The sequence below is a fragment of the Anolis carolinensis genome, chromosome 4 (genome assembly GCF_035594765.1).
Source record: "Anolis carolinensis isolate JA03-04 chromosome 4, rAnoCar3.1.pri, whole genome shotgun sequence".
Taxonomy (NCBI): Eukaryota; Metazoa; Chordata; class Lepidosauria; order Squamata; family Dactyloidae; genus Anolis; species Anolis carolinensis.
In genome coordinates, this window is record NC_085844.1 from 74,609,646 (window position 1) to 74,632,369 (window position 22,724).

At 42.5% G+C, this 22,724-nt stretch overlaps 2 protein-coding genes across 3 annotated transcripts; one reads left to right on the forward strand and one right to left on the reverse strand.

Annotated features, from left to right (window-relative positions):
* Positions 1-326: 326 nt before the first annotated feature.
* On the forward strand, positions 327-7,392 carry c4h6orf62 (chromosome 4 C6orf62 homolog). Its single transcript, XM_003219743.4, has 5 exons — positions 327-2,258; positions 2,895-3,071; positions 4,371-4,496; positions 4,969-5,103; positions 6,118-7,392. Exons 1-5 carry the CDS (start codon positions 2,130-2,132, stop codon positions 6,241-6,243), a joined length of 693 nt encoding a protein of 230 aa, XP_003219791.1. The 5' UTR covers positions 327-2,129; the 3' UTR covers positions 6,244-7,392.
* On the reverse strand, positions 7,247-18,415 carry acot13 (acyl-CoA thioesterase 13). 2 transcript variants are annotated; one of them, XR_010006094.1, is made up of 4 exons: positions 18,236-18,415; positions 15,395-15,579; positions 11,810-13,250; positions 7,247-10,948 (listed from the first exon to the last, which is right to left on the reverse strand). XR_010006094.1 is itself a non-coding variant. In XM_016992924.2 (3 exons), the coding sequence occupies exons 1-3, from the start codon at positions 18,317-18,319 to the stop codon at positions 13,094-13,096; spliced, it is 426 nt and encodes a 141-aa protein (XP_016848413.1). In that variant the 5' UTR covers positions 18,320-18,415; the 3' UTR covers positions 10,998-13,093. The 2 variants fall into 2 exon arrangements, 1 of the variants encoding a protein (XP_016848413.1); XM_016992924.2 differs by lacking the exon at positions 7,247-10,948 and having other exon boundaries at positions 10,998-13,250.
* Between the last annotated feature and the right edge of the window lie 4,309 nt (positions 18,416-22,724).

Consider the following 22,724-nt stretch of genomic DNA (forward strand, 5'->3'; position numbering starts at 1 on the left):
AAAATGAAGGAGCCTACCACGTGACACGGGGCAGGGGTGGGGAATCTATATACAGTACAGGATAAGCGCCAGCGCGGGACAGTTGTCAACTTCCCTTCCCTCTCTCACTATGTGGTACAGTCCATGTGACACATGAGGGGGGGAATCAATATGCATGCTAAGCGACGACCAATTGTCAGCTCCCCTTCCCTATCTCCGCCTCCCCCCATTTCTTTCTCCCCCATCTACATGGTACGGGCCAGGGCAGGGCGCCTGCGCGTTGCGCCAAGGGGCGGAGCCTGCATTGGTGTGACTCAAGCGAGAAGGAGCGGTGTCGGCTGCCATTTTGAAGGCTTCTCGCTCGGTCCTCTGCGTCGTCGTCAGCGCGAGAGAAGGCGAGGCCTATCCTTCGGCTGCGAGGGGACAGGAGGGAGGCCTTCGCTCGCTCTCTGGCCTCCTGCCCTTTCTTTTCCCCCCTTCCTTCCGTAGCGCAGGGACTGCTAGGCCTTCCTCCTCGTCCTCCGCCTCCTCCTCTCTGCCCGTCCTCCTTCCTCTTTCTCCTCCCGCCGCCGCCATTTGCTGCTTCTCCCCGGCGGCTCCAGCGTCGGCGATGGGGACCAGGCTGCTGGGGCTGAGCAGCAGCGGCAGAGCGGGCGGCCCGGTGGCCTTGGACGGCGCCGCGGGGATGCTGAGGGAGCTGGGCGGCTTCTTCTTGGTGGCCTTCTCTTGACATGGCTCCGGCCCGGCCCGCTTCCCACAGCGCCGCCACCGACGCCTCCTCGGCCCCGCCCGCCGGCTGCGGGTAGACAGAAACAGACAGACAGACAGACACGCCGCCATACTCCTCCGCCGCCGCCTCCTCGGGCCTCTCTCGATTCAGACAAAAGAGGGAAGCTGTCACACTTTGCTCTTCCAGGGGGTGATTCGGAAACAGCTCCAAACCGTCAGCACACAAGTAATAATAGAGGACAATCCTTTATTATTATTCTTGTTGTTGTGATCTTATCCTTCCCCATTTCTTGTGAGAGGAAACTTTAATAATTGTTTTCCCTTTGGGCGCTTTTTCTCCCCCCTCCCTTGTTGTTCTTTATCAAGGAGAGCATGGAGGCCTCGTTGTGAGGAGCACAGGCCTCAGGAAGAGAAAGGCAAAGGCTCAGCCCCATGTAAGCTGGTGCCAGGCGGTGGAGGGAAGAGGAAAAGGAGGAGGAGGACTTCTCACCTTCCAGGGCATCGGTGGAGGGGATGTAGGCCAAGACCGAGAGCTCGACTCTTGGACCCCAGCCTTTGGGCCAGAGAGTAGCACCTTTGAGGGCCCCCCTTCTTGATACCCTCCTTGTCTCAATGGCCATCATGATCCCTTTCCTTCTCTCTGACAGACCCAGCCTCAGGGCGGCCACGTGCCTCATTACGAGCAGGATGAAGTTAGAAATGACTCTGCCCTTTGCCAGACCTTTGCAAACCAGCACCTTGTTGTCTGTAGCCGATGATGATTTTCTCCTTGGTAGGGAAGCGTCTTACCTCCCGGGACATCCACGCCAGTTCTGCCACCCTTCCTTTGCTTTCTACCAAATCTAAAATTCTTCCTTTTTTAAAAAAAATAATAATAAATAAAGCCAGGCAGCATAGCAATATAAAGAAAAAAATCTTGATAATAATAATCAGCAGAGTCATGAATCTGGGCGGGGTAGAACACTGTCTTTGATTTTCTGTTTTTGTTTGGGTTTTGGGTCAAAACCAACAGCGCCCAAATGGATTGGGTCCATGCCCATGCCGATTCCGGGTTTTTTTTACTCATACAAATTGTGATAAGATTTTCCCCCCATTCTTGCCCATTTCTCCCCGTGGTTTAAACTGTTGTCTATCAGTGTATTTTCTTCAAATTTCTTTGGGCTTTTAATAATACTGCACAAGCGTTTTTTGTCCAACGATGGTTGGGCGACTCCTTATTTTGTTTTATGACCCCTCTAATAAGACAGTCTCGTAGAACAAATGCCAGAGGTGCATTTTTTTGGGTTGCGCCTGAGTTTTATTGATTCAGCCGTATGAGCAGGAATAAAATGACTTATTTCTGTTGTACTCGAGTCTTATGAGAAAAGGGCCCATAGCTTAGTGACGGTTTCCAAAGGCTTTAGTACCACCTGTATTACAAAATGGGGGACCCAAACTCCCGGAAGAAACAAGCTCTGAACAGACTTCGTGCTCAGCTTAAAAAGAAAAAAGAATCTCTAGCTGACCAGTTTGATTTCAAGATGTATATTGCCTTTGTATTCAAAGACAAGGTAAATCTCAGTTCTGATTGTTAAAAGAGTTGTGTGTTAAGTGACTTCAAAGCTATCACAATTAATAGTCCCCAAACTGATTTTAAACTAAGTCTGGATTATACTAACAAAAATCCATTAGTAATTTTTATGTTAAGCTTAGACTTGAGATTTTTTGTGATGCTCAGAATGTTGCTTTTGTAGCAACTGGTTTTTAGTAATGACTATAAGTTCTTATTTAATGAAATTTCATGATAAAATCACATTGTGTTGCTTTGTTTATAGATGGTTTGGGAATAGATACTATACTAAACCTTAGTATTTTAAAAGGGTGGAAATATTTTATTAGGACACAATTGGTGGACATAAACTTGGGGAATACCCAAGATCAGATGTAGAAATTGTGGGGCTGAACTTCTTCAGTATTTTAACGTACATTGTCTTAATGCATCTTGTATTGGTGTTAGTAGTGCTGTACTTAAAGAATGGGCTTTGCCTGTTCACACTATCTCATAATTTGATTATTTAGCATTTCCCATTTTTTTGTGTTTGAATTCCCTTTACTGTTAAAAGCATTGTAACTACAAATGGATTACAGATGGATAAAATGCTATGTTCTATTAGTTTGAGATCATTTTGTTTGTCTTCTTTGATTAGAGGAAAAAGTCAGCGCTCTTTGAAGTGTCTGAAGTGATACCAGTAATGACCAATAATTATGAAGAAAATATCCTGAAAGGTGTGCGGGATTCCAGCTATTCCTTGGAAAGTTCCATAGAGCTTCTACAAAAGGATATAGTACAGCTGCATGCACCCCGTTATCAGTCTATGCGCAGGGTAAAATACTTTTTTTTCCATTTTCAAGCGTTTTGTTAAAAGTTTGGTTCTGGTTGTGTTCCTTGATCAAATATATAGATCAGTCAGCCATACTTGACACAGCTGATTGACTAGAATGATGTCGAAAGGCAATGAAAAGCATCTGAAGGACTATAGGTTGACTATCCTTGATCTAGGTCAGGTCTTGGCAGTGACCAGGGGAGCTTTTGCACAATTAAAACTTGTACACCAGTTCCACTCATACCTTGAGAAGCCAGACTTGGCCACGGTGGTCCACGCTCTTGTTCCATCTAGAATAGCCTACTGCAACACGCTCTACGTGGGGTTTCCTTTGAAGACTGTTCAGAAATTTCAAGTGGTCCAATGGGTGGCAGCTAGATTCCTCGCTAGGGCAGTGTACAGGGAGCACACAACCCCCAGTAAATCAGCTCCACTGGCTGCAAGTCTGCTACCAAGCAGAATTCAAAGTGCTGGTGTTAGCTTATAAAGCCTTAAATGGTTCTGGCCCAGCTTACCTGTCCGAATGTATCTCCCTCTATGATCCACCTTGGAAATTAAGATCTTGGAGACCCTTCTGTCAGTCCCACCTCCTTTGCAGGTGTGGCTGGTGGGGACGAGAAACAGGGCCTTCTCTGTTGTGGCCCCTCGGCTATGGAACTCCCTAGTGAAATTAGAGCAGCCCCTTCCCTCCTGACCTTCAAGAAGAAAGTAAAAATGTGGTTATGGGACCAAGCTTTTGGTTAGCAAATTTCTAGTGCAATAAGAGAATAAGGAATAGTGAAATGACAAATGGAGTGGCCTTGGATTATGATTTTGGATGGCATGATTTTAATAATTGTTTTTAAACTGTGTTTTTTTTATGTCTTTGGTTTTAATGTATTTTATTTTATTGTATATTTGTTAATGGCATCAAATTGATGCCTATTTTGCAAGGCCACTCTGAGTCCCCTTCAGGGTGAGAAGGGTGGGATATAAATTAAGTAAATAAATACTAAATATTCAGATGGACAGTGCTGATACTAAACATTTCAATTACTGCTTTGGATATTCCTTTTAACACAGTGTGCTACCACTCCAAAAATTTAATAATAGGACTGATTTACAATTTTTATAATAGAAATGTAGATTTACTATAAGGTAGGCTGTAATATGTATTTTGACAATAAGATCAAATGAATAGGGGAAATGTTAGTGATGTATCAAGAAAGTTATACTGGTAGTGTAGTCAACATTTTTCCAGCAACCTGTTTAAACAAGTTCTCATACTATGTTGTTGAACAGTTTTTACTTCTTTTATAGGATGTGATTGGCTGTACACAGGAAATGGACTTCATTCTTTGGCCTCGGAATGATATTGAGAAGATAGTCTGTCTTCTATTTTCTAGGTGGAAGGGATCGGATGATGAGCCCTTTAGGCCGGTTCAGGTATAGTGAATGTTTCCAAGTAGCGTACAAATAAATCCAAATAAATTGTTAGCACCTTAAACAAAATCGCTCCTTTCTTCAGTGCCCCCTGAAGTAAACTTGTGTGTGCGCGGACATGTAAAACGTTGATGTTGAGCACAAGGACAAAATCGGTGAAAAGTAACTTAAATTACAATGCTGATATGGGGGCAAAAGTGGGGAAGTAACCAGAAGTGATTTTTGTGGTGGATGGATTGTAGGCTTCACTTAGTTCTGGTACTCAGTTCCTGAATTCAGAATGCATTTAAGCCTGGTTCTCATTAATGGATTTGGCGTCAATAGCTTTTTTTTTTAAAGAGTTCTTGTAAGAATCACATTTGCCCATCTTCATTGTACTTAAAAGTGTTTGTGTGACTTTAAGAAAAATAGTTTTGAATTAGTGTTTTCGATACATTTTGATTTAAATTTGTGTCTAATATTTTATTTCCTGTAGGCCAGGTTTGAATTTCATCATGGTGACTATGAAAAACAGTTTCTGCATGTACTGAGCCGAAAGGACAAGACTGGAATTGTTATCAACAACCCTAACCAGTCAGTGTTTCTCTTCATTGACAGACAGCACTTGCAGGTAAATGAAAAAATAACTACTGTGGCTATACTTTGCTTCATTTTTTAAAATTAAAAGTTGTCATAGCTTTCATGCTGTCAAAACGTGTAGATAAAAACTGTCAAGGCAGAATACAGAAGCTGTTTAGATCAACAGGTTTTATTTATTTATTTGATTTACAGTATTTATATTCCGCCCTTCTCACCCCGAAGGGGACTCAGGGCAGATCACATTGTACACATATAAGGCAAACATTCAATGCCATATAACACAGAACAGAGACAGAGGCAATTTAAACCTTTTCCAGCTTCCTGAGGGTATGCTTGATTCCGGCCACAGGGGGAGGAGCTGCTTCATCATCCACTGCAACGGCACTTCCTCATTCCAACGGCGGCTGGGTGATTTTTATGGTGTTGTAATTAGCCTCCCCACATATAAGTGGTACCTAAATTTCCTACTTGATAGATGCAACTATCTTTTGGGTTGCTTAGGTCAGCAACGAGCAGGGGCTATATTTTATTTTTAATTGTTGGGTGCTCACCCCAACACGGGCTGGCCTCGAACTCACGACTTCTTGGTCAGAGTGATTTATTGCAGCTGGCTGCTCACCAGCCTGTGCCACAGGCATAATGTGTAATATCTGTGAAAGACAACACTGGAATATATTGCTTTGCACAAAGTCAGTTTTCTTTATGAAGACAGTGAAACATTCACTACTTGTATTTCTTTTTATGCTATATAATTGAACTGTCTATATGCACCATGCTTCTCATTCTAACAGTTTACATCCAGTTGTTGTGAAATACAACAAGTTAATACATGCCCTCAGGAAAAGTAATTTGATATACCACTCTTTCTGGGATGTGCAAAATTCTGGTCTGAGCAGGCTCCACATTTCTTGCATTTTTTTCACAGTGCTTTTCTGCTGCACTGGTTGCTTGGTCTGTATATAGTGGAATGTTAAGCAGAGAGAATGTTTCCTTCGTTTTTCCAGGAAGAGCTGTTCATAAACATATCTGACATTTCTCTTTCCAGACTCCAAAAAACAAAGCTACAATCTTCAAGTTATGCAGCATCTGCTTGTATCTGCCACAGGAGCAGCTCACCCACTGGGCGGTTGGTACGATAGAGGAACACCTCCGCCCTTACATGCCAGAGTAGGGCACTGGCCAGCAAAATGGGGAAGATCACAGAATGCAGGAGTGTGTTTTTTCACTTTTCTCGCCATTTATTCTTTCGGAGTTGAAGAAAATGGACACATGTTCAGAACACTATCCATCGTGGAACTTGATCATCCTGGATTTTTTTTTAATCATTTGTATCTCAGAACTTTAAATTTTTTTTAGATGTTTTCTGCATGGACCTTGTGAAAGAGAATGCTCTGCATATTTCTACATTGTATGAGCATCCTACCAAAATGTGAAATGAACGGACTGTAATACACTGAAAGAAATGTATCTGAGAGCACAAAGTGATCATTTATGGTGGTGTTCCCATTTGTGCTGGTCATGTCCCCCAATATCAGTATTCATAGGGTGAGAAGTGAATGTAATGGCGTAAAAGCCTTATAAGCTTTGCCGTTAACATGATTGTATCAGCTGTGTCAGATTCATTCTGATGAAAGTTTATGGCTTGTTACAGTAGCTGGCTAACCATGGGAAAGAAATCTCAAGGAATAAAAGCATCTCATTTGGTGTAGGCACTATTTGCCTCTCTTATTTTGCTTGGCCATGTTTTAAGTTTATTGGCATTCTCATTTTTGGATCTCTTTCCCCAGTTTGCTGTATAACTAAATGTAGAGTGTTCTGTTGAGTTGAATACATTTTTACAGACCTGGAGTCTGAAGTAGCCTAAAGCAGCTAAATTTAAAATAGGAGCTGCAGAAACTATATTGGCAGAGGATTATTTTTTTTTCCTGAGAGTTGACTCCTTGCTGGTGAACTACGTAGGAAATACTGGTTTCCAAAACATTTCTTACAGAAAACCCTCTGAAGTTCTTTTTGGGAATGGGGGTGGGGCAGGGAGGGTGGAATAAGATATTCTAAAGCAGTTGTGGATTTAATTGTAAAATATTGTTTGGAGTGTCAAAGTTGGTTTGACAACATATTTTGTTTAAGATTGTGCAATGAACATAAGAAAGACTACTGTATAGTTTTGGCAAAGAATGCTTTGCTTAAGGGTTGAGTAATTTTACTGAAGTAAATCTGTATAAGCCTACTCCCTTTGGGTAATCTAGTGCTTATCTGTTCAAAATTTGTATTTAGCTTTTGTTTGGAATTGGAAAAAAGAAATAAATTAGTTGAACCATGATGTGTACTGATTCTATATTTAAAATCTGAGCTTGCAGCATATTTTAACACAGTCTTGTAAAATATTCTGTGTATTTCAGTTTTATTTTACTTAACTGTAAACAGTCTACACAAGTAAATAGTTTTTAAGAGTGCAAGTTAAGGTACTAGAGGTACGCACGGCTTTGTACCATATACATATTCAACTTGGGCAGTTTGATTGAAATATTTAAGATTACTGTTTAGAACTCACAATGATCTCTTTGGTTTCCTCCTTTCTTTTCATATTCACATACTTAAATTAATTTACACCTTAATTTAACATCCGATAAAGCAACTAATGCACTTAGCAGGTTAATACAGTCTGGGCATCCTTTATCTGGAATTCTAAAATATGCCAAAAATGGAGGCACGGACAAACATGCAATGCATGGATTGGGAAAAAAGTCCCAGAAGTTACAGTAAGCTAAAAGTTCTGGCAAGTTTCAAGCGCTTTGGGAACCCATTGTTGCCATAGGAGTGATTATTCTGGCATGCTGCAGGCCAAACATGGAGCTGTTAAAAAGAGCTCATCCATGCTCTCCCCGGGTTGGATTCGAACTGGCAACCTTCAGGTCATCAACCCAACCTTCAAGTCATCAGTCCTTCCAGCACAAGGGTTTAATCCACTTCACCACTGGGGGCTCCCAGTAAAGTAAATGAAAATACTAGAGAAGAAGTCAAGTCTTCATTAATGCAAAATATTCTTCAGGAGTTAAAGTGTTATGGACACAGGAAGACACTTCATAAAGCATCACAGAAGAACCAGACACTCCTGACAGTGCAACACAAAACATAGGCAGTCCCTGAGTTATGAACATCAGAGTTACGAATGTGTCCTGGTTGGGAAATATAGCAAGGGGGGAGGGAGTATGTTGACTATCAAGTGATTTTGTTGGCCAGCAGGTAAACCAGGACTTCTGCCCAGCCGGCTGCATCTGTGAGTTGATAGTGGGAATGAAGAGAAAGAACGCATTGGTGACCACTAGGAGATTACAGTCCTCCCCCTCATCATTCTGGGCACAGAGTTGGAAAAGTAAATGAAAAAGAAAAAGAAGAAATCGAATCTACGTTCAGGCAAAGTATTATTCAAGAGGAATCAGTACTATGGACACAGGAAGACAGTTCACAGAGCATCAAACAGCCAGATGTTTCAGACTCCACAATGCAAAATATATTAGAAAACCCAATTTTTTTTCGTGTGAAGAGCAATTGCAAGTCGCTTCTGGTGTGAGAGACTTGGCCATCTGCAAGGACGTTGCCCAGGGGACGCCCTGATGTTTTACCATCCTTATGGGAGGGTTAGCTCATGTCCCCGCATGGAGAGCTGGAACTGACAGAGAGCTCACCAGCTCTCCCCGGATTCAAACCGCTAACCTGTCTGCCAGCAGTCTTGCTGGCAGAAGGGTTTAACCTATTGTGCCACTGGGGGCTCCATAGAAAATTAAATAAAAGGACTATAGAGGAAACAGTCTTCATTAATGTAAAATATTCTTCAGGTATTAAAAGACCCATAGGCTGCCAGACCCGAAGGAGCCACTAAAGCCCATCATAATTTGTGTGGCTGTCACTAGTTTATTCCTTGTGTGTGTGCAGATACATCTTACTTTTAGGGAGAGAAAAAAACAGGACTCACATGGAACAAACAAGAATAAAATCATAGGACCTGAGGAAAAATAGGGACTACAGCCAAGAGTCAGACACATGAACTGGTTGATCACTAACACCAAGAAGTGTTGCATGATGTCTGGGGGGTGGGGGTGAAATGCATATATTCATAGAAATGTCAATGCCAAGAAACAAGTATTCAAATTGTATCTGTTCAACAGAAGCCCCTGAAAGCCCCCCCCCCCCCCCAAAAAAAAAAGTAAAATAAAGGCAACAGACAAAAACTTTATTCGGACAGGCTTTTAGAAGTGAAAAGGAGCTGTAAGTGTTCTGCTCTGTTGTTTTGATTGGATTGTTTATTGTTTTTAAACTCTTAGAGGGTGTGCTTTTAATATGGTTCTTCGTTTAATTCAGTTTTAATGTGACTTTTAGTATGCTTTTAATTGTAATCTTTTAAATATGTAAGCTGATTTGAGTCCCAATTTTTGGGAAAAAGCAGACTATAAACAAATACGATGATAATAAATATGACTGCTTTACAAGGTACTATGAATCACTGAAACCTTCTCAAGAACAGCACCATATCGATCATTGCTCCGAAATATCCATTATTTATGGTGCTCAAATTTTGGAAGACTTTCACTAAATCTTAGTGGACTAAAACTGATGGACAATGATGTTAGTGATTGTATTAAGAAATGTGAATTCCAGCAAAAGAGATGTGGGTGTTATTTGAAGTCAACTTTGAAGAGGGACTAGAACAAGGTTAAGGAAATTTTACAATACCAAATTTTCATAACAGACAGCAAGTTCTCAAGACGTGAATCATTTTTTAACAAAAGACCCACAGGATAGATTCAATATTTTGGAAATAACTGTGAAATTCCAATATCTATTACCTCTGCGCACTTCAACATGAATGAGTATGAATCAATAACTTAACAGATAATGAATGAAATAATTATGTGATGTTTAACAGATGTGACATTCATTCAATACTGGATTCAAAGTACTCAAAACAGATCATATGGTTCCAATAATGTCTTCTGAATAGAGCAATAGGGAAGTCACCTTGGATTCCTGCAACCATCCCAGTTTGGATTTAAGGTAAAAATAAAGTCAATTTTCCAAAGGGAAAATGATCCAGCAGAAATCCCCCAAAAATATTTTCTTCCACATTCTTGTTTATGTGATGGTTTTGTGTGGTTTTTGCAATTGTGGTTGAAACCCTTTGTTTTTACTGGTGGCTTATCTACCCTAGTAAGTTATTAACATTGAATGTATGCTTTGGTGATTTCTGTGTATGCTTCTCTCCAACTGGGTAGAAATCTGGCTAATATTGACTACACCACACTGCTATTCCCTCTCCGCCATGAGGACAAATGATTGCCTGCATTTATATTCCACTCACCGGGAGACGCGATATGAAGACAGTTCATAACCAAAGATGCATAAAGAAGAGGAAATCTGAATTTAGGCCACCAACTTACTGTAGATCAGTGGTTCTCAACCTATGGATCCCCAGGTGTTTTGGCCTACAACTCCCAGAAATCCCAGCCAATTTACCAGCTGTTAGGATTCCCGGGAGTTGAAGGCCAAAACATCTGTGGACCCACAGGTTGGGACCCACTGCTGTAGATGAACAGTAAAGAAGATTGATATAGTGAACATTGATCTTTTGCACTTTAGTACTGTTCTAAAGTTGCTTTGTTCTGCTTTCTCAAAACTCCAAGCTTTTTCCCCAGATATTTAATTTTATTAATATAACAGTTCACCATAACATTCAAACAACACCACACGTATTACAGACCATACAGGCACCCAAAACCCCAATCCCACACAAAATAAAACCTCTTTCCCAGACCCATGCACCCTTCACCATGACTTCCGATAACTGAAGCACTATGAAGCCTTTAAGCCAATTTATCTACCTGTCAGGACCCTGGCTGCAGAGCACCAAAAACCTTACACAGAGGCCAGTCTCTATCTAATATCTTTATTAAAGAAATATATAAAATCAATAAAAACAAGTGAAGAATATAGTTCAGAAGCAGACCTTTCAGATAAGGTCAAATATAGTCCAGAAATGTATTGTCCAATATAAGATATTAGAGTTCAAAGTTTTAATCCACTTGACCGAAACACACACTTTGCCAAGCAATAGTGTGGGGAAATAACAGAGTCTTTAAAGTCCAATGAAGCTTGACAACAAGGCTGGAAATAAACTTGATTCTTGACTAGATCCGTGACTGGAGGCAAGACGAACATGAAGCATGAAACAGAGTCCGTGGTAAAACCGTGAGACAAGGCAAGGCTTGAAGCTTGATCCGGGAAGCAAGGAACTGGGATTACGAAGTCCACACACGATCTCTCTCCTCAAGCTGATCAATTGACTCCGCAAAGAATCCCTCGCGCCAAACACCTATATTGGGTCTCGTTTTCCCGCCAACAGAACTCTTTCCCTAGAGAAACCCAACTCTGTCCAGATGCATGACTCCTTAGAATTTCCCAAGGGAAGCAGACCTAATCAGCCATTTGTTTGGCAGCGATTCTCAGGCTTCTCCGATTAGCCTCCCTGACTCCCCTATCTTTAGAATAATTTTCCCTCCTGGAAAACGGGGGGGAGTTCTGCCCAAGGCCTGTTTGGCTGAATTCTTGAGGGCAAACATCAACATCCTGCAGGTGAAGAGACTCCGGCTCTTGCTGAACCGGCGAAAATCCCATGTTTTCCTCTTCGTCTGCCACAATAGTACTAGGAACAGGACTACAAGGCCCATGAGTCATCACACTACCCTTGTCCATTGCCTAATCCTAAATTCCTAATGGCACTCCTCTATGTCACTGACACTCCACTCAGATATGCCATGGCCAACTTCCACTTTTCCAGAAAGTCCTCATTACTTTTGTTCCTCCTATTTTGGTTAGTTTGGCCATTAGCATATATTCCTGCATTCTCTCCCTCCAATCGTTTTTAGTTAAACTTTTTTCCCCATTCCGGTCTTTGGCCATGGTTAATCTTGCCATGGCAAAGCTATATTGGTGTATTTTTGGTCCTTTTGATCATTGTTTTCTCTATGTAAACCAGTGGTTCCCAAACTTATTTGGCCTACTGCCCCCTTTCCAGAAAAATATTACTCAACACCCCCTGGAAAGGGTGGGCGTGGCTTAGAGGGTGGGCGTGGCTCCTGCTCAAGAGGGCAGGGCTGAGCCTTTCCCCTAGTCCAAGATGCAGGGCTGCGAGGGGAGGTGGGCAGGGCCACAAATGGGCAGCCAGGACTGGGATGGACGGAATTACAAGCTCTGAGGCAGGGCTGAGCTTCTATCCCTGTCCTGCAGCACCTGCCAGGACACAGGGGGCGTGGCTAGAGGAGGGGCCGGAGCCTATTCCCAAGTGCCTGACGGGGCTGAACCTCTATACCCCACCCCTGTGTTCTAACAAGCGCTTCAGGGGAGGTATATAGAGGCTCAGCCCTGTCTCCTGCTCTTGGCAAGAGGCCCCACCCTTGCCCCTAGCCCCCCCCCCCCCCTTTAGTCCTAAAAGGCCTCTCAGGAAAGGTATACAGGCTCAGCCCTGTCTTGGGCTCTAGCTCTGCCATCTGTGTCCCAACACGTGCCTCAGGAGAGGTATAGATTCTCAGCCCACTCAGCCATGCCCACTCTTCTAGCTCCGCCTCCTGTTTCCTAACAGGCACCTCAGGGACTTAGCCCTGTCTCCAGCACTTGGGAAGAGGCCCCGTGCCCCGGCCCCACACCAAATGCACCTGTGGCTATCACCGCCCCCCTGCATCGCTGCAGCACCCACCAGGGGGCAGTAGCACTCACTTTGGGAATCACTGATGTAAACCTAACAAACACAACCCTATGCTTTTTTAATCTTATTATGTAGCATTTTATTTGTCTCCTTAAGTTTCCTTATCCCAAAATGCCTGTATGGTCTCACAGGTCCACCAAATATGGAGGAATGTCTCCTTCTGTTTCCTACACCTCCAGCAAATACTTTGTTGCGATTTATCTATCTTTCCCAATGTTGCTGGGTCAAAGCTCCAAGCCTTTAATTGGACACTCCCTTTGTCCAATCAGGATCCTAGGTATTTGGTATGCCTTCCTTGGGCTATCAATCTTCCAGTTGCTTTGTTTGTTAAATCCACGGTGGTAAAGGCCAGCCTTTTTCCTTGCTTGAGGATCTCAGCAGTGATCAGGATTTCATCTCCAATCTTAGCTGCCGACACATAGCTTGAAGGTGATAAGAAAGAAAGGGGGATAAGATTTTTTTCCATTGTCCATGGTTTCTCATTTCATTTTAACCTACCAACCCTGAGGTAGGGAAGGCTGAGACAATTAATGGTCCAAAATAATGCAGCAAAATCCACAGCTGATGTTGCATATAAAGCTGACATAGAGTTGCATGGTGTAGTTGTGAATAAAGCAAAGATGGGAGACATGTGGCCCTTCACATGTTGGCCTCCAACTCTCACTTAGCCGAATGAGAACTCTCAATGCTAAGAGACCATGGAAGTTGTAGCATACATTGCTCATTCCTGGCATAAAGCATTGGAAAAACAGGAGTTCAAAGTCCCATTTGGACCATAAGGCTCACTGGATGACCCTGCCCCAGTCATACATAACCTACTTCATGGGGATACTGGAAGGCTAATGCAGGATAAAAGGACCATCTATGTGTACCAGAACTTCTTGGAATTAATTCAAAATAAAACAAGGTTCAAACATTCAAAATGCTACTCAGGCTTCCTAACAGGTTAAAGTGGTTGGTATGAAGATTTCTAGTTCTAATCCCAGACTCCAAGACTATATGTAGCAGTCTTGGGAAAATGTGGGGGTCTCTATCTCAACAGTACAGTATGTGCTTTGCATGTTGAATTTCTGGTGTCTCTTTATCAAAGATTTGAGAAGCCATTACCAGTCAATATAGACACCTAGATGGACCAAAAGTCTCCTCACTGAGTGCACAGCAGGTGCCTGTATCCCCAGGTAACATCAGCACACATGCCCAGATTCCAGCTTCTGCTTTCTACATACGTACAAACTAAGATGACAAATTGTGATGGTAAACAAAACAGAAATAAGGGCTGCACTACATATGAGGGCTCTAAATCTTCAGAAAATGTGGTCTCTGGTCCCATTTTTGTAGCTCTCAAAGAAAGCCCCGACACACTTCACAGATCACACTATTCCATTTCTTCCAGATTTTTTTTGTTAAGCAGTATGGCAGAGTTGTCTGTATACTTTCTCCAAATGTGAGATTCCATCTTTTCCCCTCCGTAACCCACAAAACACTTTTTGAATCCAAAAGTGAACACTGTGGGTTTAGTTTCAGGACACATCCTCCCAACCCCTCCCATGGATATTAAAATTGGTGGATGCTCAAGTCCCATTATACAATGCCATAGAAAACGGAGTCCCTTATATAAAAATGGCAAAATGAGGGGTTGTTTTTTTTCCCAATGGGTGAGGAAGAAGAGCTTTCAAGCTATGAATTGTTGAATACATAGGAGCAACAACTGTGGATACAGAGGGTCAACTGTATTTTGTAGAGTTTCTTTTGATTGGGAATCATGAGAAAACCTTCCAAACCACTGACATAAGTGACTGTTAGCATATCCTTTCTGCCAAAAATGTCCCACTCGACAATTTGCCTGGCAGAAAGCCAGAAGTAACATTAATTCCAAAGGACCACCAAGAGACTAGTGTAACCCCTGGGGAAGAAGGCTGTCCTGTACTCCCTAAAAGCTGCCCATCCTGGCACAAAGGAAGTCTTTCCATATGCGTTGAAGCATGAAGTGCCACAACCTAGGGTGCATCTATATACTGTATAACTAATGCAGTTTGACAACATTTTCACCACTGTGCCATTACACTATGTAACACAATTTTTATTCCTGGGTTATAAATGTCATTTCCTAATTGGTTCTATCATAAAAACATGGAAAAGGTTTATTAAACTTCAAACACTTTGTTTTTGTGGGACATCTTCTGCAGCATGTATTGTTGTAGTTTTTCAGTGAATATCTGAGTCTAAACTAATGCAATATAGTTTATGGCTGCTACAAAAACAAAGCTTCTGGAGTATAGTTTCAAAGTAGGAACCACACAATTAAATAGGAATAACACTCTCAAACCAGGAACATAATGTAATGCTATGGAATCATAAGACATGAAGTTTTGCAAATTCTTTAGCCTTCTCTGCCAAACATTGCTGCTGTCTCACCAAGATGACAACTCCCACGACCTTCTAGCATTGAGACAATGCAGTTAAAAATGGCGTCCAACTGCTTTAATTCTATAGTTTAAATACATCCCCTAGACTCTACATATACATGGGAACAAAAATGGCACAACCCCATATCTTTGATACCTACGTAATATTCATGTCCACACTGACTCCAGGTGCTCCTCGTTCACTGTGCAGCAAAGCAGCTGTCGACACGACATCAATGAGTGTTGCCGTCAGCCCTCCATGCAGAGTTCCTCCCCGGTTTGTGTGCTCTTCTGCTACCTCCATTCCACAGACTACTTTTCCAGAGTCAGCAGAAAGAACTGTCATCTGGGAACAGGGGGGGGGGGGAGAAAACCAACTCTGTTAAGTTCCAGTAAACTTTTTACATACCATGAAACTGAAATATAATGCTTTCTTGTTTTTCACAGTCACATAGGGCTTTTTAGGACAACATTCAGAATATTGCCTTGAGGATTCTGGGAATTATAGTCCCAGAATGTTGGCAAGTAAGTTTTGCCAAATTTTGTATATGACATTAGTGCAAATACAAATAGGTAATTCTTTACAAACTAGGTACTCTGCCTGTCATCAGGCCCCTAGGAAAATAACAAGGAGAAAAAGTGGGAAAACAATCCCCCAAAGCTGAATATGGTGGGTATTGAGAGGAACTGCTCTGGACATTTTGGAATTGCAGGTACTAAGATGTATAGTTCACCTGCAATCAATGAGTACTTTGAACTCCACCAAATACGGAATTTGACCAAACTTGGCACATAGAGCCTCCATGACCCAGCAAAAAATACTGGACGTCTTTGGTGGGAATTCACCTTGATTTGAGGGAGTTTTAGTTCACTTACATCCAAAAAGCACTGTGAATCCAAACACCGATAGATCTGGACCCAACTTGCACACATACCTGATATGCCGAAATTTGATTACTGGGGGGGGGGGGGGGGGTTAGTGATCTGTAATTGGCTAAGTGAACGAACCCAAAAGATGCTCACCAATGCATTTTTTTCATCCTGGAAAGAAGTGATAAGTGGAGTGCCCCAGGGTTCCGTCCTGGGCCCGGTACTGTTCAACATCTTTATTAACGACTTAGACGAAGGATTAGAAGGCACGATCATCAAGTTTGCAGACACCAAACTAGGAGGGATAGCTAATACTCCAGAAGACAGGAGCAGAATTCAAAACGATCTTAAAAGACTAGAGATGGGCGGAAACTAACAAAATGAAGTTCAACAGGGACATTTTTCACTTCGGCAGAAAAATTGAAATGCAAAGATACAAAATGGGGGACGCCAGGCTCAACAGCAGTATGTGTGAAAAAGATCTTGGAGTCCTCGTGGACAACAAGTTAAACATGAGCCAACAATGTGATGCGGCTGCTAAAAAAGCCAACAGGATTTTAGCCTGCATCAATAGGGGTATAGCGTCTAGATCCAGGGAAGTCATGCTCCCCTTCTATTCTGCCTTGGTCAGACCACACCTGGAATACTGTGTCCAGTTCTGGGCACCGCAGTTGAAGGAAGATGTTGACAAGCTGGAAAGCGTCCAGTGGAGGGCGACTAAAATGATTAAGGGTCTGGAGAACAAACCCTATGAGGAATCGCTTAAAGAGCTGGGCATGTTTAGCCTGCAGAAGAGAAGGCTGAGAGGAGACATGATAACTAGCCATGTATAAATATGTGAGGGGAAGTCATAGGGAGGAGAGATCAAGCTTGTTTTCTGCTGCCCTGGAGACTAGGACACAGAACAATGGCTTTAAACTACAGGAAAAGAGATTCCATCTGAACATGAGGAAGAACTTCCTCATTGTGAGAACTGTTTGGCAGTGGAACTCTCTGCCCTGGAGTATGGTGGAAGCTCCTTTTTTGGAGGCTTTTAAGCAGAGGCTGGATGGCCATCTGTAGGGGGTGCTTTGAATGCAATTTCCTGCTTCTTGGCAGGGGAGGGGATTGGACTGGATGGCCCATGAGGTCTCTTCCAACTCTACGATTCTATGATTCTAGAATGCTGTCGTGTCTGGGCATGGCCCCATGTAAGCCGCCCTGAGTCCCTCCGGGGAGATGGGGCGGGATATAAGAATAAAATTATTATTATTATTATTATAGGAGGAACTGACCTTTCTTTCTGGGAGTTGTAGTTCACCCACAACCAGGGAAACTGTGACCTCCACCGATGACGGACCTGGACCATACTTGGCACACAGAACCCCATGACCAACCCAAACTACCGAGGGGTTTGAGAGAACTGACACATCATAGTGGGAGTTGTAGTTTACCCTATAGCCAGAGAGCACACTAAACCCCACCCATGATGTATCCTGAGCAAACTTGCCAAACATAACAAACTTTAAGTACAGATGGTGTTTCTCGGTGTTAACCTGGCATGATGTCAGTTGTAGTTCACCCACGACCTTAGGCATTTTGTACAGCTAAAAAATGTTGCTGTTTTTTTTTTTTCAAATAACCCAGGCAATGACGGGTATTCAAGCTGGTCTGGGATAAACAGAAAACCTGGGATCAGATCCTGGGATATAGGGCCTGTTTGGAAAGGCCCTCTAAAGCAGTGGTTCTAAACCTGTGAGTCCCCAGGTATTTTGGCCTACAACTCCCAGAAATCCCAGCCAGGTTACCAGCTGTTAGGATTTCTAGGAGTTTGAGGCCAAAACATCTGGGGACCCTCAGATTGAGAACCACTGCTCTAAAGCGTAAGCAGCCAATGCTTTTCACGGCTCAATTGGGGAAAATACTCACTTTGCTGTCCTGACCAAGGTCACCCTCACAACCTCTGAGGATGCCTGCCACAGATGCAGGCGAAACGTCAGGAGAGAATGCTTCAGGAACATGGGCATACAGCCTGGAAAACTCACAGCTACTCAGATTTCATCTCGGTGTTTTGTCAGAAAAGGCAAAGATCTCACCTCAGCATTCCCTCAAGCTCTCTCTCTTACACACACACACACACACAATATGGCTACCTTGTTTAGCACTCGATCAAAACCCGACGCCTCCGTGACGGCCTTGACGACTTCGCGAAGGGACTGGAGCGTGAGGCGGGTCATGGTAGTGAAGAGGCCCGGGAGAAAACCGTAGCTACGACTCCCGGAGAAGCAAGCGGGCCCGCGCTGACAATCCGCATGCGCAATGGGGCCCTACCCTCCCAGAAGCCACGCCCAGTGACGGGGCGTGGCTTCTGGGAGGGTAGGGCCCCATTGCGCATGCGGGCTGTCAGCGCGGGCCCGCTTGCTTCTCTTGGAGCTTGGACCCCAGTGCTACTTGGCAGAGAATGACTGGGACATGCAAGTAAATGAAAAGCTGTTGACCCATGCTAATTGTGTTGTCGAAGGCTTTTATGGCCGGAATCACTGGGTTGCTGTGAGTTTTCCGGGCTGTATGACCATGTTCCAGAAGCCTTCTCGCCTGACGTTTCGCCTACATCCTCAGAGGTTGTGAGGTTTGTCTGAAACTAGGCAGTTTATATATCCGTGGAAAGTCCAAAGTGGGAGAAAGAATTCTTGTCTGTTTGAGGCAAGTGTGAATGTTGCAATTGGTCAGCTTGATTAGCATTGAATAGTCATCCAACAAAGGATTCCCCCAGGCAGGAAACAGCCAGGCTTTGAAGCTGCCAGGCTATTCACTGCTAATCAAGGTGGCCAACTGCAACATTCACACTTGCCTCAAACAGACAAGAGTTCTTTCTCCCACCCTGGACTTTCCACAGATATATAAACTCCACAGATTTATATCAATATATATTGGAAAAACTAAACAGTGAAGGTTTGTACAGTAGAGTCTCACTTATCCAACATAAACGGGCCGGCAGAATGTTGGATAAGTGAATATGTTGGATAATAAGGAGAGATTAAGAAAAAGCCTATTAAACATTAAAATAGGTTATGATTTTACAAATTAAGCACCAAAACATCATGTTATACAACAAATTTGACAGAAAAAGTAGTTCAATACACATTAATGCTATGTAGTAATTACTGTATTTACGAATTTAGCACCAAAATATCATGATATATTGAAAACATTGACTACAAAAATGCATTGGATAATCCAGAGCGTTGGATAAGTGAGACTCTACTGTATATCTGTGGAAGGTCCAGGGTGAGAGAAAGAATTCTTGTCTGTTTGAGGCAGGTGTGAATGGCACAATTGACCAACTTGATTAGCATCAAATAGCCTTGCAGCTCCAAAGCCTGGCTGCTTCCTGCCTGGGAGAATCCTTTGGCATCCTTTCACCTCTGCAGGAGTCTACAGGGCCATAGCAAAAAAAAAAGAAAAAAAAGAAAAAAAAAGGGGAGGAGGGGGTTAAAACCTTTTTTAGCAAATCATGAAGAGTTGTTCTGTAACGCAAAATAATTTAGAAATCAGGATACTCAAGACATATAAACTTCTCCTTGTTTTATTTTGTAATGGATATTATTATTTATTGTATTGCTTATTGTATTGTGATGTGCTGTTCTTTTATATGCTGTTTACATTGTATTGTTTTGGGCATGGCCCCATGTAAGCTGCCCCGAGTCCCCGTTGGGGAGATGGTGGCGGGGTATAAATAAAGTTTTTTAATTATTATTATTATTATTATTATCCAGTGGACACTCATGGGGATGTGGTTAATCAGTAAAAATTCATGAATAAATCAGGTTTTTTAAAAAAAAAAAACTGAAAAATTTGGGAGGGGGTTGAATCCCTACCCCTCCCCCCCACCTTGGCTACAGCCCTGGTCTACTGTATACCATGCAGCTATGGACAAGTCTACATTGGGACCACCAAACGCAGCAGTGCCCAAACACGAATCAAGGGACATGAAAGGCACTGCAGACTAACTCAACCAGAGAAATCTGTCATAGCAGAGCACCTGATGAACCAACCTGGACACAGTGTATTATTTGAGAACACAGAAACAACCACCATGTCAGACTACACAGAGAAGCATGTGGACAATTTTAACAGAAAGGAGGAAACCATGAAAATGAACACAATCTGGTTACCAGTATTTTAAAGACCATAAAATCAGGACTGTAAATAAAGAACATCACTCAAAAGCAGGGGAATTCCAGAAAAGAAACAATCAGGGCCAGCTAATCACCTCCCAATGTGGGAAGCATCCAGTCTTTGAAGCTGCAAGGCCATTCAATGCTAATCAAGGTGGCCAATTGCAACATTCACACTTGCCTCAGGCAGACGATAGTTCTTTCTCCCACCCTGGACCTTCCACAGATATATAAACCCCACTTGCCTAGTTTCCAACATACCTCACAACCTCTGAGGATGCCTGACATAGATGTGGGTGAAACGTCAGGAAAATGCTTCTGGAACATGGCCATACAGCCCAGAAAACTCACAGCAACCCAGTGATTTTGGCCATGGAAGCCTTTGATAACACATTGACTGTACACACTTATCAACAAAAAAGGGAACCTACATACATAAACTCTTCACGTTACATACTAAACACAAAACCACTCACTTCAGGTAGGGGTAATACGACTTCCTCTCCTGCAACCAGAGGTTATACAGTACAGTCTCACTTATCCAACATAAACAGGCCAGCAGAACATTAGATAAGCGAATATGTTGGATAATAAGGAGGAATTAAGGAAAAGCTTATTAAACATCAAATTAGATGATTTTACAAATTAAACACCAAAACACCATGTTTTACAAATTTGACAGAAAAAGTAGTCCAATACACAGTAATGCTACGTAGTAATTACTGTATTTACGAATTTAGCACCAAAATATTACGATATATTGAAAACATCGACTACAAAAACATTGACTACTAAAAGGCAGACTGTGTTGGATAATCCAGAACATTGGATAAGTGCATGTTAGGTAAGTGAGACTATACTGTAATTCATAATTTAAAATTACCATATCCATAGATATTATAGGTAGAACGCGGTTTTTGGGGATTCTTGCTAGGATTTTTCCAGCAGAGTTTCAAAGGGAGATCCCCGCTAGTTTCCACAATCTGTTGTTTCTCCCATTTTGAAAAGGGTGATGATAATGGTGTCCTCAAAGTTTGATGGAATTTTCTCAGTCACCCACACTTTTTCAATGATGTGGTGGAGTTGTGTCAGCTCAGGCATGCCTTCTTAAAGGATTTCAACAGGGATCCCATCAGGTCTGCTGACTTTGTTATATTTTGGTTGGCTGATGACTTTGCTGATTTCCAATAAACTAAGTGCTGCAAGCTCATCCTTGGTTTGTTGTTCTGGGATTTGGGAGAGGAGCTCTTCAGCCACGTTGGAGCTGTGGTGAAGGAGGTTGTGATAGTGCTTTTTCCAGCATAGTGCAATTGAGGGTTTTTCCTTTCGAAGTTTGGTTCCATCTGATGAACATAAAGAGTGTATGCCATGATTTGCTGAGCCATAAATTACCTTTGTGGCTTTAAAGAATCTCTGTGGACATCTGCAAGGTGTTGTTTCTTGAGCCTTTTTTGTCCACCACATGTTCTTGAGTTCTCAGGTCCTTCCAGCATATTTTAACACAGTCTTGTAAAATATTCTCTGTAATCCAGTTTTATTTTACTTAACTGTAAACAGTCTATACAAGTAAAACAGTTTCTGTTGCTTTATCATATAAAACACAGCAAGTTAAAGCACTGAATGTCAGGAATACATGTTTTTAAGAGTGTGAGTTAAGGTACTAGAGCCACTAAAAGCCCATCATCATAATTTGTGTGGCTGTCACTAGTTTATTCATTGTGTGCAGAAACATCTTATTTTTAGAGAGAGAAAAAAAGGACTCAGATGGAACAAACAAAAATAAAATCACAGGACCTGAGGAAAAATAGGGACTACAGCCAAGAGTCAGACACTTGAACTGGTGATCAATAACACCAAGAAGTGTTGCATGATGCCTGGGGGGTGGGAAATGCACATGCTAAGAAATCAATGCCAGGAAACAAATATTCAAATTGTATCTGTTCAACAAAAGCCCCTGAAAATCCCCCCAAAATTAAAAAGGCAACAGACAAAAACTATTCAGACAGGCTTTTAGAAGTGAAAAGGAGCTGTAAGTGTTCTGCTCTGTTGTTTTGATTGGATTGTTTATTGTCTTCCTGCCCCCCGCCCCCCCCCCCCCATTCCTCACTTTGGTCCCAGAGTGGCAGTTATTCCTTGGTGGGAGGGGCTCTTACATGAAGACAGTTCATAACTAAAGATACATAAAGAAGAGGAAATCTGAATTTAGGCCACCAACTTACTCTAGATCAGTGGTTCTCAACCTGTGGGTCCCCGGGCGTTTTGGTCTACAACTCCCAGAAATCCCAGCCAGTTTGCCAGCTGTTAGGATTCCTGGGAGTTGAAGGCCAAAACATCTAGGGACCCACAGGTTAAGACCCACTACTGTAGATGAACAATAAAAAAGATTGATATAGTGAACATTGATCTTTTGCATTTTAGTACTGTTGTAAAGTTATTTTGTTCTGCTTTCTCAAAACTCCCAAGC

Coding starts and splice junctions, on each gene's coding strand:
- acot13 (XM_016992924.2), bottom strand. CDS start 18,319: ATGACCCGCCTCACGCTCCAGTCCCTTCGCGAAGTCGTCAAGGCCGTC. Junction 15,580..18,235: donor TTGATCGAGTGCTAAACAAG/GTAGCCATATTG, acceptor CCCTGTTCCCAG/ATGACAGTTCTTTCTGCTGA. Junction 13,251..15,394: donor AGTGTGGACATGAATATTAC/GTAGGTATCAAA, acceptor ATCACCTTCAAG/CTATGTGTCGGCAGCTAAGA.
- c4h6orf62 (XM_003219743.4), top strand. CDS start 2,130: ATGGGGGACCCAAACTCCCGGAAGAAACAAGCTCTGAACAGACTTCGT. Junction 4,497..4,968: donor AGCCCTTTAGGCCGGTTCAG/GTATAGTGAATG, acceptor TATTTCCTGTAG/GCCAGGTTTGAATTTCATCA. Junction 5,104..6,117: donor TTGACAGACAGCACTTGCAG/GTAAATGAAAAA, acceptor TTCTCTTTCCAG/ACTCCAAAAAACAAAGCTAC.